This window comes from Aptenodytes patagonicus, chromosome 13, assembly GCF_965638725.1.
Source record: "Aptenodytes patagonicus chromosome 13, bAptPat1.pri.cur, whole genome shotgun sequence".
NCBI lineage: Eukaryota > Metazoa > Chordata > Aves > Sphenisciformes > Spheniscidae > Aptenodytes > Aptenodytes patagonicus.
In genome coordinates, this window is record NC_134961.1 from 9,502,912 (window position 1) to 9,519,470 (window position 16,559).

The 16,559-nt window shown below is 50.3% G+C and overlaps 1 protein-coding gene across 3 annotated transcripts in view; it reads right to left on the reverse strand.

Annotated features, from left to right (window-relative positions):
- The window catches only part of CHST12 (carbohydrate sulfotransferase 12), a 71,371-nt gene extending 58,016 nt beyond the window's left edge, over nt 1-13,355 (reverse strand). The window contains exons 1-2 of one of the 3 annotated variants that reach the window (XM_076350751.1): nt 13,293-13,313; nt 5,980-7,755 (exon numbers count right to left, since the gene is read on the reverse strand). In XM_076350751.1, the coding sequence (XP_076206866.1) occupies nt 6,401-7,660 (1,260 nt within the window). In that variant the 5' untranslated portion in view covers nt 7,661-7,755; nt 13,293-13,313 and the 3' untranslated portion in view covers nt 5,980-6,400. Of the gene's footprint in view, nt 1-5,979; nt 7,756-13,052; nt 13,092-13,292 lie in introns of those variants that run through there. The other 2 variants (XM_076350752.1, XR_012996397.1) reach the window with 2 other exon arrangements.
- Between the last annotated feature and the right edge of the window lie 3,204 nt (nt 13,356-16,559).

A 16,559-nucleotide genomic window follows, 5' to 3' on the forward strand; every position in this document is an offset into this window, starting at 1 on the left:
AACCCTTGCACCCTGCTGCCGGCAGACACATTGCCCCCCCCCACCGCTGGCAGGCGCTGCCCCCAGGCAGAAACAAGACACAAAAGAGAAGCTGAGGCTGCGGCCCAAAGCCTCCCAAGGCGAGGCAACACCATCTTCAGGTGGGGCAGCTGGGTTTTATGAGCATTAAAGAGGAAGAAAGGCCCAAGTTCAAAGAGGTTTGGCTCAGGGTGCCCAAACCCACAGCCAGAGGGTTTTGGTATGGAAACTTCCCTCCCTCCTTGTAAAAGGTCAGGCTGCTAATCTCGCACCTCCGTCCCGACAGGAACCAGCTGCTACAACTGCTCCACTTCTTATTTTTTTAAAAAACATTTTATTTTAAGCCACCCCTGAACGAGGCAATACCACAAAAAGCAAAGACGAAGCAGGGCTGCGGGGACATCAGGCCACCGCAGCCAGCCCCGCAGGAAGGCAACACGGCACGTCGGGACGCTTGAGGGGACACTGGCGGTGCTAGACATAGGGGGACACTGAGAAGAGACGAAGGGAAAGGAGCTTCATATCTTGCAGGGAAAAGGCAGCAGGGCCTGATTCCCAGCTCCAGCAGTGAGCCAGCAGGCAGGAGGAGAGGAGGGTCACTCACTTTTTAAGTGTATTCACACCCCCCATACTCCAGCCCTTTGCGACCCAAAGGCTAGGCACTACCTGCGACACAGGTTGCACAAATAAAAGCTCCTGCTGGGTGCAACAGCCTGACTGCAGGTTTGGTTGTGCTTTGCTCAATCGTTTCACAGGGCACCCGTGACAGGAATTGCCGCTGACAGCGGGTGTAAGAGATGGACCCCTGCTGCCAAGGGAGCCAGGCTGCGGGGAGCAGCAGTGGCGTTTGTCAGAGCCCAGGAACAGAAAATGGGTTTCAGATGGGCCACTGCAGAATGGCCGCACGGTCCTGGCTCCCATGGCACCTTGCACAGACACAGCGACTGCAGCGAGAGGCTCAGCCAGCCCCGCCGGCCTGCTGAGCATCGCTCCTGTCCCGGCACGGGGCTCTCCCACAGCATCCAGGCCAAACGCTACCCAGCTCCTGCAAGGAGAAGCCTCAACCTCCACAGTCTGAGCTAGATGCCTGTCACGGATGGAGTGAGACTGCACTTCACTCATAAGAGAGAAGCAACGATACTTTATTGATAGAAAACAGTGAGTTAAAGTGTGAATTAACAAGGTTCAATGGTAAATGCGACAGTGAACAAGATTCGATGGCAAGGTACACTTGATTATTTACTGCATAGAGGACAGGGTCAGACAAAACTGTCAGGGAGACCCTCCCGTTGAGTCATGAGGTTCAGAAAGGACCCCCTTGCTTTCTAAACTTCTCAGAGAGGAGTCTAGGTGCGGCTGGATCCAATCCTAGTCCCAGACTTGGTCAACGGTTTATGTCTAAAGGATTATATATGCGCAATCAATCCTTTATATCACTTAGCTAAGATTTCAAAGTTTAGCATGCTATTAGTCACTTACCGAGGATCTGTTGCGGCAAGGAATCTCTAAACCTCGAGGAGTAACCTCGAGAGGTGTCCCTACTCAAGGGGAGATCCCGCCGTGCAGCCCGCTGCCGTGCAGGAGAGCTCAGCGGGCCCTGGGCTGTCCACTATTTATAGCGTAAGATGATTGACTTATAGTCATATTTGCATATCAGCAAGTCATTTGGGTCACTGCTACAGGCAGCCCTTAGCTACTGTGTTGCCATCCATCCCCAAAGTCCAGCATAAGCTGGATGCAGCCACGACGACCCCAACTGGTGGTCATTGCTCATGCAGGGCAGGGGGAGCCCACCGCCACAATCCCCAATTTGATTTAATCAAGGAGAGAGCAGAAGAGCTGCATTATGCCTGCTCCAGACCCAGCACCACCCACCCTCCCCATCTCTTCCCCAAACAGCTGGTTATCGATGGCTTTATTAAATTCTGCTTTTTTTTTTTTCCCCCTCCTGCCCTTGACTAGAGGGTTTACAAGCAAGACCAACATGGGCAAGCCCTTAAATTCAAGCAACACGACTTGCTTGTAAGTCACCACACCCCACACCCTCCCTGGCACTGTTTTGCACCACAGCCACGCAGCACCCTGCCAAGTCACCGGCTTTCACCGCGGGCTGCCGCGGAAGTCCAGCTTACATAAGAAGGAACAAACTAGCTTTTCTTCGCCACCCTTTCAACGCTGCCATTCATCCCCTGCCCTCCATCCCCCCAGTGCCACCTTGAGGGATGCAAAACACACAGCCAAAACACTTCATCCCAGATGTTATCCCAGGGCAAATTTTTGTTGTCCGTGGGTAGTGGGTCTACAATTTTGTCCCCCTAAACCGCAAGTGAATTAAAGGGTTAAGGCAAAAACTACTGAAATGCAAAGGTACCCATGTGTTAAGGACACTCCATACCCTGGCAAAGCCACGTCGCTGCTCAAAAAGCAAAGAGCTCTGAGGCCTGACAGTCCTTCCCTGGAGCACGCAGGGTCTGCAGGGCCAGGTCACACGCATCCCACTGTAGTAGTGAATCCGGCATCAAACAGCAAGGGACCGATGTTCAATGGTTGTGTAAAGGCTTCGGCTTCGATGCTGAGCGAGCACTAAAGCTGGTCTCAGTTCTACCCAGCTGGAAACAGCTTGGTCAATCCCCAGGTTATTTTTGCATCTGTGCATCGGTTCTGCCTGGTTAGAGACTCTGTGCTGACTTTGGCCAAGTGGTCAACCCCAGGGAAAAGCAAGCTGGGGGGGAACAGGACATAACTTTGCAGGCTAAGCATGAAATGACAAAGCCAGGTTTATTCAGACTCAAATAGGTCACTTCAAAGCATTTTTCCACCCCTTATAAAATCAGTACTAGTATCATAACCATCTACACTCCAGGATTTTTAGCCCTCTTCTAACTTCAGGCCAGCACGGATGCATACCGCCTGCCCTTTGCAATCATTCTGCTATTATTTGTCAAATACCAAATTCCAGCTCCTTTAGGAAACCAGGGGGTAAGGAAGCATGGCTGATTGAACTCTTTGTCCTTCTCTCCCCCCCACTCCTCCCCCTTTTACATCATAAGAAGAGAGCAAGAAACCCACAAAAAATGCACATTCCCAAAGCCAGAGGCTACGTCCCAGTTCTGGCAAGCCAGTGGTCTTACCACAAAGCTCAGCGCAGCCTGGACCCCCTTTGACTTCTTAACAATACATTCACAGTGGTGGAAGGGTGGGGAGGGAGGGCTTCAAAAGAAAAGAGCAGCAAGGAACAAGCTATTTGGAACCCAGAAGCCATCCACTGCAACGTGAACCCTCTCCATCTGAGCTTTACTGCTCCTCCCGGCAAGCGCTTTGACGCGTGGCAATGGGAAACGAGGAGAGAGCCAACAGCACCCAGCACGTTGGCTGGGTATCGGTCTACAAACATTAAAGTGTCTTAAATGTCAACGCCCGCTGGACTCGATGGGGTGAAAGAGGGAAAGTACAGAAGACAGAGCCCTCAGTGGCCTTATGCCATCCATCCTCCTGACTGCAGCTCTTACGGAGGCTGATGAAGCCATTGGGATGCAGGCAGCCTGCTGGCAGCTCGCTGAACTTTGGCTATGGGGTGTTTTGGACCTTAGCATGACATAGGGTGGTATTAGCACATAACGCTGGAATTTATCCCCTTTATCCAGCTTTGGATGGGGAGAGAGGAGAGAAGTCAGTGCGTTCAAAGTCTCCCCTCTCTACCCAATGTCCGCAAGGGAAGGGAGGGCTTTTTGTTCTATTGCTGTTAAATTACAAGGCAGCCATAAGGAGAGGATACGCTCTCCCATCACATGGAGCAGCTGCTGTGCAGGATTTGTAGCCATTTTGCACCTTCTCTGCCAATTGCACAACCAGGACCCTGCTGCCAAAAATGAGGTAACACTCTGCAACCCATTCCTCCTCTGCCCCGGATGACTGACTGACAGCTTGTGAACTTGAAAAGATGCTCCCGGGCTCTTGGCTGGGACAAGCCATGGCCATGAATCACAGGACAACTGCGGTTGAGAAGGCAGCAGCCAGTTTGCAGGGCGAGCCGGTGTCATAGGGGTACGTCGGCCAAGCGCTGGTCGGCGGGGCAGGAAGAGACAGGACCAGATCAAGAGGTGCAGGGGAAGCAGCTGGAAGGAAGTTTGCACGGCAACTGTGCTACGGTCCCAGCCGCCCACCTCTACACATACTAAACATCAATTAAATTTAAATTAAAAGATAAAAAAATAAACACTTTGTAAAGACAAGAGATTAAAACATCCATGCTGTATCTTTGAAGAGTGAGATGAACCCACCCTGAAGAAACGTAAATGTTGCAGGAACCAAGAGACTCCCGGGATTACTCATTACAGGAGATGAGATTCTCAACATCTTTCTGTTTTGCAGCAATTAGCTGGTAACTGGAAAAAAAATTGAACAGATCAACGCTTTTCTATTATTAGTTTTAAATAATGACTCAGAAACAGGCACTTCCTTTTTCCCCAAGCTGTGAAAAGTTAAGCACCAAGACCCTGATCATGGCTTCAGGCTCATTTAAACTGCAAATATCTCTGCAGAAATTACAGGAGAGTGGTGTGAATACAATGAGAAACAAACTATTCATTTCGAGCTCAACTACTAAATTACCTTTCATTTATAGGTTAAAAAGCTTGATATAGCATATTTGCTAGGAAGAGCATGCAATGCCACGAAGATGTATGTGTACAGAGGTTGGGGAAGCAAGGAGCGAGAGGGGAAGTCATGCCTGCTGATGGTCTCGGAGAGAAACTGAGTAAAAGGCCATTATAAAGAAGTCTGCCCAAAATGCAAGGCTGCCTCCCAAGGCCTGACCCTAGACCTTCATCACTGATACCATCCACAGCCCAGGGAAATAATTAAGCATTTCAGCTCTAAAAGAGTTGCCTGCCCAATCTGCTATGCAGACAGTTTTTGCAGAGCAATTCAGAGAGAAAAAGAGAAGCAGATTCAGCTGATGAGACACAAAAAGTCTCTCTAAAAGCATTAATTTCCTTTGGGAAGCAGCCCACATGCTCCTAGCACAGTGGGCAACCATCACCCCTGCAGCAGGTCCCAGCAAGGCAGATGATTAAATCTGCATCGGTCATTTGGTATAAACAGAAAAGCAGTGGATGAGGATGCAGCGTCACGAGCAGTAGCTGGCACTCTGAAAGCAAATGAACTTTGAGTTCACCTTGACGCCTACTGATTGAAAGAAACCTTTTGCATCTTCTTCTTCCAGGGATAAGCATCTGCATCCCTGCCATGTCCCCTTAAAGCATGCATAGGAATGAGGACATAGCACACTTCAAGGGACCTGTACTGTATGTAGCAGCGACCAGGCCACGCAGCAGCACACCACCTCCCCATCCTGCAACCGGCTGCGATATGGTGACCTGTGTTTCTGCCTAAGCTGTGTGTGTGAAGGCAGTGTGAAGCCTGGATGCCAATTTCTGGACAGCACATCCATCCACGAGCACGCTCTGCCCATCCAGGTTGGCCACAACCCCCAAGAACTTCAGGCACCATCCTGGAATGGGACATGTCATGGAAGATGCTCCACACTAGCAAGGTATACAAGGGCTGAGGAAACTCAGCTTTTTGGAAAGTAAAGTCCCACCACCACTTTGCCAAAAAGTGAAGCAGTGCAGAGGTACCGCGTTGGCCACATGCACATCCTCAAACACCCCACGGGGCTTGGTATCACTGCTCCCAACCGCCATGTCCTTCCTGTGACCCTGGCGTCACGCTCACCAGCTGTGAGCAGCGCTCGTCACCGGAGCACTGGTATTCTGCCAAACAGCCCTGGAAGAATCGGGCACCGACCCATCCGATCTGCCTTGAGCCCAGCTCAGAGCGATCACCAGCAGACGTGGCTGGCGAAGGCACCACCGACAAACCCAGGTCCTAAAGAGATTTGAGTGCTCTGCAAACCTCGGACCTCTGAAACAGCAGCCCCGAGACAACACAGAGGCAACTGCATAATTTCTTGGGTTTTTCTTTTACTTTTTTTTTTTATTCCTTCCCTTCCTTTGCCACGCCACACGCATTGTATTAAATATCTTAAATATATTAATTTTTAAAAAGTATTAATAAAAAGCTACTGAAGGACACAGCTGGCAGAGTGACCAAGGGCAGCGACCCATTGCAAAACATGGGGACATTTTAAAAAACAGAAAACAAGTGATAACAAAAAAACCTGGCATTTTTTGCATATGCACAGCTGGCTGGAATACCCTGGACTCTGGCATTATTGCAAAAACGGAAGGGGAAGCGGTAGAAAAAATATATTCCATTGTACCAACCTGTATGGGGAAGGGAGTTAAGAGCAAAAATGAGGAGGCTTTAAACATTTTTGGTATTTCAGATGTTCCCTCCCACACCCACCGCCCAATCGCTTTTAGTCTTTAAGCAAGTTTTCTGGCTTGGGATAGTCAAAGAGTACAAAATCTGCTTCATAAAGCTTGTAGAGCTGCTGCCTCCAAGCCAGTGGGATTTTGGCAAACCAATTGTCTTCCCAGCTGCTGGCAGTCCTGTTCCGGTAGCTGGGGGGGAAGCGAAGCAGCCTGTCCACTTTGAGGAGCTGCAATAGATAAGCAGCATCCTCATCCAGCGTCTCCAGCTTTCCAATAAAATCGTAGTCTATCTGGCACGGATGGCACAGGCGGTAAACCTGCCTCCAGTGCTCATTGAAGGGGGCCATCTTCTCTGTCCTGGGATCCAGTAAGTACTGGATGAAGTCAGAAAAGGAGACTTTGAGGCCTGCCCCAAAGGCCTCACTTACGGAGGTGGGAAGGTTGGTATGGTTGGAGTACAGCTTTAACATGGGGATGGCAAAACGCCGGTAGAACTCCTCATTCTCCAACTCAAATTTGCTGCGAAAGGCAGAGATGAGGCGGACAAAAGGATCTCGTACAAAGAGGAACTTAGTGTACTTCTTCAGCTTGATCTTCATGAGGTGCCGGGAGAACTTCCCGTAACGGCGCCAGAATTTGTTGAAGGTCAAGTGGGTGCTGGTGTTGTGGACATGTTCCCGGGGGATATCCAGAGGATTCTGGTATGGGACCCCCTGGTTCAGCAGGCTCTCACTTAGCACAATCATCACCCGTTTCCAGTTGGTGCAGGCCACCTTGGGGACATAACAGTAGATGATGCCGTGGCGGTCATCCACGATCAAGTGGTTGAGCTCATAGTTTGGGATGTCATCAAAGGAGCGCTCCTTGGTGGGGAAGGTGAAGCTGGAATTGGCACAAAACTCCCGCAACGTTCTCTGCCTCTCTATCTGCAGTTTCTCTTGGTCCAAGCTGTTTCTGTCATTGTGTGCAGACCAGTCGTAGCCCCGCACGTTCTCCTCCAAATTGCTCACCACAGGCTTGCTGGAGCCCTGGACCAGGAGCTGCTCTGTCTTTCGGGGGATAGAGCTATTCTGTTTCAGGCTCGAACTAAGCAGCTTTGCCAAAAATTCATCCACATCTGGCAAGGCTTCCCAGTCTTCACCTGCTGTGATACCAGGGATGGCTCCTGGGGAATGAGGCCTGGAGAAGGATGTATGCAGGTAGAAGTGAGCCGTTCCCACGTTGTCCCAGTACACAATGATCAAGAGGATCATGAAGATGGAGACCAGCACCACAGAGAGACGGAGGAGCCGTGCTTTGGTCATCCTGACACCTACTGTGATAGCTGGCTTTCACCTGGATTCACCTCTGACTTGCAGAGTGAGGCTTGGGATCCAGCATGGTGCTGCAGACCAGGAGCCTGGAAAGGTACCAGAAAAAAAGTTAGTTGAACCCTTAATCACTCTGGTTTGGAGAGAATGACCTTGCACAATCAAGACTCGTTACGGGGCTGACCGTCCGTTTCCACACGGGGACAGCTGCGTGAGTCTGAGGCACCCATAGAGACCCCGTGGAGAAGCGATGACTGGACAAAAGGAGGCATAACGTGTTGCAATTTTACCAGTTTCCATAGCAATCATGGGGTTTTTATCAATCTCAGGCTTCTAGAGTCATGTGATTTCAAGAGAAGCTCTGTTTTCATTTTAAAAATAAATAAAATATAAAGATTTCAGGTCTAGAGTTTGCAGAGGGAAGTTTGAGAGTATTAAAAAATACAACTATATTCAGAAAGCATGCAGAGCCAACCACCTTTCAGACCTCCTTGCTTTTTAAACGTATCTAACACACCACAGGAAGAAAGAGGGCTCAATCCATGATTTTAGTTTGTGGTATTCACACTGTCATCTCATCTTCCCATGAAGATGCTCTGTACCACTGTGCTGAAAACAAAGACCTTATCAGAGTTATAAATACATAGCTGAAGATGCCATTGCCTCAGTGGCTAGAGCAAGCCCCTGTTGAGAGAACATCACTGACCTGAATGCACCATCTCATTTAATCTGTGTGAAGACACCCAGTAGATGTCACCTCCACGATCTTTCTTGGTAGCTACTTCATTTTGTTAAGAACAGAGATTACACAAACAGTTTTCCTACAAAAACCCCCAAAGGGACATAGCCCCGTAAGAGCCACGCATCAACATAAATCTAAAGGAATAATTACTTTTAACTGTATGATTTCAGAGATTAAAGATGCTCTGGTAAATCTTTGTCCGTGTCCAGACTGTGTTAAGTCAGGACGTCTTTTCCTGGTTTAATGTAATTTTTATTTCTGTTGCACTCATCCCTAACAACTCTTGATCACCAAAGACAGGCGAGAAATCACTGTTAAAAGGGCAGCTCGTAAGACCTTTTCTGGAGGGTGCAGCAGGTTTGTTTTTTTTTTACTTCAACCAGTCCCATCTTTTCACTGCTACCTGCTTCCCTGCTGACTCCCAGCCCCTTTCCACCGGCAAGCTCCTCAAGGGAGATCCGTCTCCCCAAGCTGCTGCATGTTTTCTGGTCCAAGGCTCTGCGCAGAGGCAGGCTGGCAAACCAGCCTTGCTCTCTCCCCAGTGATCAAGGAGCCAGTGCCTACAGCCAGGGAAGAACAACGTAGTAAAGTGAGGAGCAGCTATCTGATATTTTGAGAGACAAACCAAGGTTTGATGTTTTACAGTCTCTCTCTGCAAGGTTTAACGTCAAAAGACAAGCAAAAAGTAGTCACTCCAAACTCCTCCTCCCCTCCAAGCACAGTCCAGACCCTGATTATAAGCACAGAACAGCACCTACAGATAGAAAACAAGAGCCGCCCTTTCTGCAGACATGCTCATTCTTTCTAGCGACTTCAGAACAAACCCTACAAACACCAGCTCTGAAAACAAAACCACTTCAGGGCAAGCTGCCCTGAAAAGCTTTTCAAAATGATAGCTGGGTCTCTCTTCCTCCCCAGCCAGTTCATACGCCACCCTTAAACAGCACCAACCCTACCCTGTACAGGGATATGAAGAACCTGAGAGTCGGATATGCAAAAGTGCTGAGCCCTGTCATTCCCAGGGGAAATTTGCTCAGCGCCTTTGAAGCTCACAGCAGCCTTGCATTGAATGACTTGTCTAAAGAGCCATCTTCGTAGCTGTGCTTATGCCTCAGGGATGCCAGATTTTAACAATCAAAGTCGTGGTTTCAAACACTAGACCAAAAGCATTAGACCGGTATTTAGTAAGAAACAGGAACAATACCAGTTACGTTTCCATATCAAAGCATTAACTCATCTTGTCCCAAAATACATAAAATGCAGAACCGAAGGCTTAGGGGTTTTCCACTCTGGTGTATTTATGTACACTTCAGAGGTAGGGAGAGCCAGAAATTCAGTGTAGCTGTAAGCCTAACACATGGCTTTGCACTGCAACACCAAATGCTGTGTTTCCTGGAGCCAGGCTTTTATTCTACACGTGAAGAGGAGCTGGAGGAACTGCAGACATAACACTTTGTACTCTGCAGAGCAAGAAGCAGATATTACTCAGCAGTAATTCTCTACGTTTAGCTAGTCACGATTGAGGATGGAGCAGATCTAAGAAGAAACACCCAGAGAGATGAGCATGGAGTTAAAGAAGGGGCAAATTACATATGTGCGTCAGCACTTCAGGCCAAGCATCTCAGTCCAACAGCAGAAGATAATGGAGTGATGCTGCCAAGCCTACCGCTTGGCACACTTCTGGGTTTGCATTTTGCCTGAATCTGTCCTTGCTTTCGAGACAGTTAGCTGTTCGGGGTAGGGACTGCCTCCTATTCAGGATGAACAGGGTGCCCACTGCGCACATAATTCCTAGCACACTGGGTTTCCAGCGCTGCTTGAGACCTTTAGGCTGGCTGGAATGCAGCAAGCCTGGAAAGCTGCACGGAGCATCCCCTTCTGCCATCCCTATTCCCAGCAGCTTCCACAGCTTCAGGCAGCACAGCAGCCTGCTAGCGTTTCTGCAAAGCTGTCCCACCCCGGCATGGACAGATCACCCTCTCGGCAGCAGTGACAGAAGCAAACGAGGCATGTGTAGCACACGCATTCCTCGGGCAGACGGAAGGAGGGCTCTTTGTCAAAGCCACCACCATAATGTAGCTTTACCGGGCGCACCCCAAGGGCTCGAGCCTGCTTTCCAGGACACAGCACACAGGCCTGCCAGAGCATTTGGCTTTTCCAAGACACACAGCAGCAAGCAGCACAGAATCGAAATGACTCCACTTCTGTTAACTCTATCAGTGCCAGAGCAGAACCCTGGAAAAGAGCAATAATGCAGCTTAATTCCCCCTCACGAGAAAAACGCCGCAGAAAACAGAGTTACTCTATTGACTATGATACATCCTCTTCCCGAGCACTTCATAAAAGACACCAGACTGAAAACACAAATTAGAGGTCTCTGTGCACATCAGAGGGAATGCGCCTCCATCCTCCCCTTGCCAGAATCAAAAGGAAAAGCCTCCAAGAGGAGCCAAGAATTTACATTCAAGTTTAACCCAAAGTCACCAGCCAACAAGAACGTGCACCAGGATCCACACAAAGCTGCTTCTGTGACATGACGCTGGCAAACCGGGAAACAGACCAAGCGCTATAATCACCCTGCAGAGTCCCCTGAGCAGCCATTCCGTGATCATCTCCATCCTGAACCTGGCCTGGATGCGAACCAAGGACTCTTCTCCCCATCCCAGGCCCGAGAAAGACACAGGTCCGAGGTCACTGGTCCCATCCTCTCCTATCACAAGCTGCCATGTCAAATAACCACCTCTCAAACTCTCATTTAAAACCAGAAAGGGGGGATGTGTCCCCAGCACTCTTATTGCAAAAGCTATTGCAAATGCAACTCCTCAGGGATTTGGAAACCTTATTTGCACTTCACAGCCCAATTGTAACTGTTTGTTCTCAGGGCAAACAGCAGCTTAAGTAATTCCTGTCTCTTTCTTCCTCTCCTCTTGGCTTGGTGCAATGACTACACTCTCTCACAGCGTCTCTTTGCAAAAGAGAGTAACTCCAGCTCACTTACAGGAGCAGTAAGGCCTGCAGAACATAAAGGAGCTTACACACAGGTATGTACCGGAGACAGAGGACAATAACCCCTCTCTATGAACAGGGATGGTTTCGAAGGGGCTGTGCCTCCAAAGGCTTGAGTACAGATTCCACCTCTTCTTGCTTTGTGTTTCCCCAGGCTTGTCCCTATCCGTTGCTCCTAACTCCCCGCGGGGAAGCGCAAGGCATAGGTCAGGCATTAAGCGCCAGCTCACCTCCTCCAGCGCCCACTCATTCTAACGTGAGAAGGGATTTCAGGTACGTTACTTGGGCTTTGCCTGCTTCTGAAGACAGAAAGAGGTGGAATGAGAACTTTTAAAAACATACAAAAAAACCAAATTCAAGTGGATACTTTCCCCTGGGGCACCTGCATTCACCAGCAATTGCTCAACCCAGGCAGCCTTCTTTACCCACGTATCATGGTACACACCTGCTACCAGTTACGCTTAGGGAAGAAGCAGGCTCTAGAGAAGTGGAACCAGTTTAACTTCCTGCACGTGCAGGAGAGCGAGCTCCCATCAGTCAAAGCAGACGAGGTGCTGTACCAATAACCAGAAATGAATTTCATGCGCTTGGCCACCACTCAATAAATTGCTTCTCCCCAGCTTTCCAAAAATCTAGCACCCTTTGCAGAGCAGGGAAGTTTTAACCCATGTAATGACATCAGCGCTTACGTTAGTATAAATGCACAGTTTAAGCAAAAAGTAGGGCTTGCATTGCATTTTACTCCTATTTAGCACATATATGCTAGAGACCAGCAAAAGAACGTGCTAACCTACGTAGCTATCCCAGCGCCTTCCCTCCCATCGCTGCCACAAAGCCTGGTTTGTACAGGCTTGGCAGCACCAGTCACCTCTTTTTTAATATCCATACTTGGAAGTTGTCTCAATAACCATATTTCTAAGATTTCCAGAAGGAAACTCCCAAAATGCAGCACGTCCTTTTCGTTCATTACCTTTGTCGCAAACTTCAAGCACACCCCTTATTCCTGGCCTTACAAATGCAGGATGAGCCTCAGCAAGCCTGGGTGCCTATAGCCTGGGCCAACAACCACAGAACATTTGTCGTATGTCAACACAGGGGCCAGAAATCAGACCCTGCCACTCGCACCGCCTGCCTCTGCCTTGCAAACACCTGATTTAAGCATAGTTTTCTACTGTTTATAGTTCAGCTCTGCTCTGAAGTTCTGTGCATGAAGTTGAAGCAGGATTAATCACGTTAACGGCCGTCTTTGCGAAGCAACGTTAAAAGCCGCGCTCTACCATCAGTAGAAACGCTCCAATGAAGAGGCTGTTTCCTGGGTTTGCTTTTGTAGCTGCTCAGACCGCAGACGCTCCCGAGTCCAGAAGCAACACAGACTGCAGAACAACACACAAGAACTGCACAAGCGGGCTGTTACCAAGCCTCAGGCCCAGCACTGGCAGCAGAGCGGGGGAAAGCCAGCGTTCCATGGTCTGGAGAAGGGGAACTGCCTCGCAGAGCCGCCCGCCACCCCACAGACCCAACCGCCTCCCTGCCACCGCCGAGGCAGGAGGACGGGCAGCGCTGCCCAGCCCCGCACACGACGTCCCGCCGGCTGCCGACGGAGCCGTGCCCGCGGAGCCGGCCAGCGCTGCGCCCTACCTGGCACGCTGGGGCCGCCGGGGAGAGCGGAGGGAAACGCGGAGGGGGCGCCGCGCCCCGGCTGCAGCTCACAACTGGAGCTCGCCCGGCCCCGAGGCGGTACCCCCCGCCGGGACCGCCTCACCCGCGCCCCGGGCAGCGCCGCCGCCCAACCCGTCCCCTCAGGCGCCGACCGCCGGGCCCTGCTCTGTCCGCAGGCAGAGGCCGTCCCCGCCCCGCCGTGGGCGGCCCCGCGCTCACCTCCCGCCCGGGCAGCGGCGCCTTCCTCCTCTCCTCCTCCTCCTCCCGCTGCCCGTCCCCGTCCCGCCGCTACCCGGACGCCGCCGCCGCCGCCTCTCGCGAGACACCGGGCGCGGGGGTCTCCGCGGGGCCGCGGCGCAGGCGCCGCTCCGCCCGCCGGCGAGAGGCCCCGGCCCGCCCTGCTCCGCTCCCTGCGCGCCTCTCCCGCGGCCTGGCGGGTGCTCCCCGCCCCGGCCGCCGCGGGGTGCCGGTGGGACCCCGGGCCCTGAAGGCAGCGGGGGCTCGGGCGCCGTTGGTGCGGGCCGGCCTGCCAGGAGGGGCCCGTGGGCCAGGCCGGGAGCAGGGGGGCTGCCCTGGCACCGGGGGACGGCAGCCCCCGGCTCCTTCCCACAGCCGGAACGAGACCGAGACCTCTGTAGAAAACCAGGGGTAGCGAACGCTGAAGAGATGACTGCCTTCTCAAAGCGCTCTGAAATGGGGCTGCGTTGCCACCTGCCCACCCCCCTTCGAGCAATTACACAAGGAAAATTTAACCTAAAACTCCTTTTTAAATTGGTTACAGGTTGCGCGGAGAACTCACACCACACCGTAACCCTGCGTGGGTATGTAATTTCCCTGCAGACTGGGGGCTCAGGGGCTGCAGAGAGAAACCCCCCCTCCAGCACCGGCCCTGCCCCAGGGACAGGATGGGGAATAGGAAGAGCCAGCAATGGATGCGGTGGCAGCAGTCCTCAGCCCGAGATGAATGCAGTATCCCGAGACCCCACGTCGCTGCTTGCTGGAGCTCACAGTTAGATGTAGCCAGTTTCGTGCTGTTTCGTGGAAGAAAACCCAGCCTTTCGGGTTCTAGCCCAGCAGTCTTTATTAGGAGCGAAGTACAGATAACTAGATACAGCAAGGCTAGAAAATGCTGCTTGAAGAGCCCGGAAGAGTGTAAGCTCCCTTTGCTACTCTTGTGATCAAGAACCAAATGAAAAAGCCATTAGACCAGCATTGAAACCAAGCGTGGTCCTGCTTTGCACAGGAGATGGGCAGCCATCCTCACAGCTGCAAATGGTAATTTACAGATTCTACCTCTGAGAGTATATCCCCAACTTTTAGATTTATTAACAGACTTGAAATGTAGGTTTTAAAAACAGGGAACTTAGCATACCATGGGGCTCCGTGCTCTTCACAACAGTCATGGCAAATTATCAAACTCTCTGTTACACAGCCTCCCTTCAGAGATACATCCTCAAACTGATGCATTTGGCTCAAATGTCCCACTCTTTGTATGAAATAGTTCCGAACACTGCAACTTTTCATGGTGATTCAGCCCAAAGGTAATTAGTGGAGATGTATATGCTTGGAAAACTCCGTTTTCCCTCACTTTTGGTCTTTCAGTGCTTGCAGGTCATGTGAGGTCTTGTAAATAGAGGCTTGGCTCAAGACCTGCTGGCACAGGTTTGTTTCACACAGTCTGTGCTTATTTTATCTGTGTGTAATTTTTTTATATCTTTGTTTATGTGAAAGAGTCAGCCCCAGAGAACAAGTTTTCCTGACCTTCTGACTGCGCAATCGCACCTCTTCCTGCTTCTTCCTGTTTCATAAGGAAAGTCGGCCGCTTGCTTATGCCAGCTTACACGCTTGTATCGCATCCCCACTTCAGGGGTTTAAGACGCATTTTATAAATGCAAGTAATTTAAGTTTTCTCATCCCTGGAGTGAGCTATCCCTCATCTTCTTGACAGGTAGTAAAGCAAGAGGCACAGAGGGACAGGCAGCGTGCTTGGTGCCACACAGCAAGTCAGAAAGAGCAGACAGGAGAATTCTTTGCAAGTGCTGCAGCTGTAAAAAGGGTTCTTCATCCATTTGAAAAATGCATGAACCCACCTGAGATTGTCATCTTAGATACTTCAGCAGACCTAGGAGGGAAGCCACTCCTGTCTCGGGCATGGAGTCACTATTTATTCAGTGGTGTGACCAGAACCAATTTATTTGCAGCATATTTAAAAAGCAGGGAAAATACTTTTTAAAAAGCCCCTTATGGAAAAGGCTGCTGGCTGGAGGCATTTGTTCCAAAAAGAAAAACACATTCCCGAGGTTTACCTCCAGGCTAGCTCTTATCAGGGTCTTCACCTATCACCACGCTGCTTCTCCCGGCTGCAGTCAGATCTGAAATGCTCTGTAGGTGGAAAAGAGCTTAGAGCAATCGCTAGCTGCTCTCACAGCCAAACATCTGCTCACCCAAACAGCATTCCAGGCGTGCGTTACACCTCCCACCTTCACAGCAATACACAGGGACAGCGGGGAAGAAACTATTTCTCAGGCATTTACATTTGGTTTTAATAGTCAGGGAGCCTTTTGGATGCATGGGTGGTATCCACACTTTTGCCCCGGGAAAAAAGGCAGCTCGGGCTCCATGCTGACATTTTCTGGGAGAAGACTGTGGGGAAAATGAGGTTTTTCCTCTTCTCCTGGACTCTGTTAACATCCTGTTTGTCTTAAACTGAAGTTAACAGCTAGACCGCACAGTAGAGGGGAAAGACTTGCAGTATGGATATGGAAAGAGTAATCTACAAGGTATAAGGTCCCTCTCCCCCTGCTAGCCTTCCCTCTGCTTTTCAGCATCGCAACACAGAAGCTAAATTACATTTTAAGGCACACTCAACCGACTTCCAGCAGTCTCAAAATTGCGATCCCTTGGGGTCATAAGAGAGTCCTGCTCTCCCAGCGACTTCTATTTAGTCTTCGGCTGGTTCCCCAAGTGGGCGACTGACTGCTGCTTTTGCCGACTGCTGGCACCATCTGCAGGCCCTGCAAGTGAGGGAGGATGAAGTATTTGGTCAAGTTTCTCATGCTTCGATTTGAGTCTCATTGCCAGTCTAAGTGGGGAAGAGACAGACTGCCACAGGCTGTGGAGGGGAGAGTTTGGCAAAGGTGCTAGGATCTGCACATCGTTACCTTAAGAAAATCCCAAAGTGACACTTTTCAGTAGAAGCAGTATGTTATCAGATGGCTAACTCAGATTAAACTTTGTACTTTACATATGGATTAGACTAGGATTATGAACACCTCTGAAAATGTTATTTTCTCTTCCTAAGAGGTTATTTTTGGCTAAGAGGGAGATGGAGTGTAACTCATTCTGGAACATTGCCCGTGTCATCTGTTGGGGAAAAAAAAAAAGAAAAAAAAAGGCTTAAAACTTGGCTGTAAAACCCCTACCCACGTGACTGCTTTCCCAGCTGGACTGTTTGTGTTGCATTTACAGTTCTTTAGGTTCAGACTG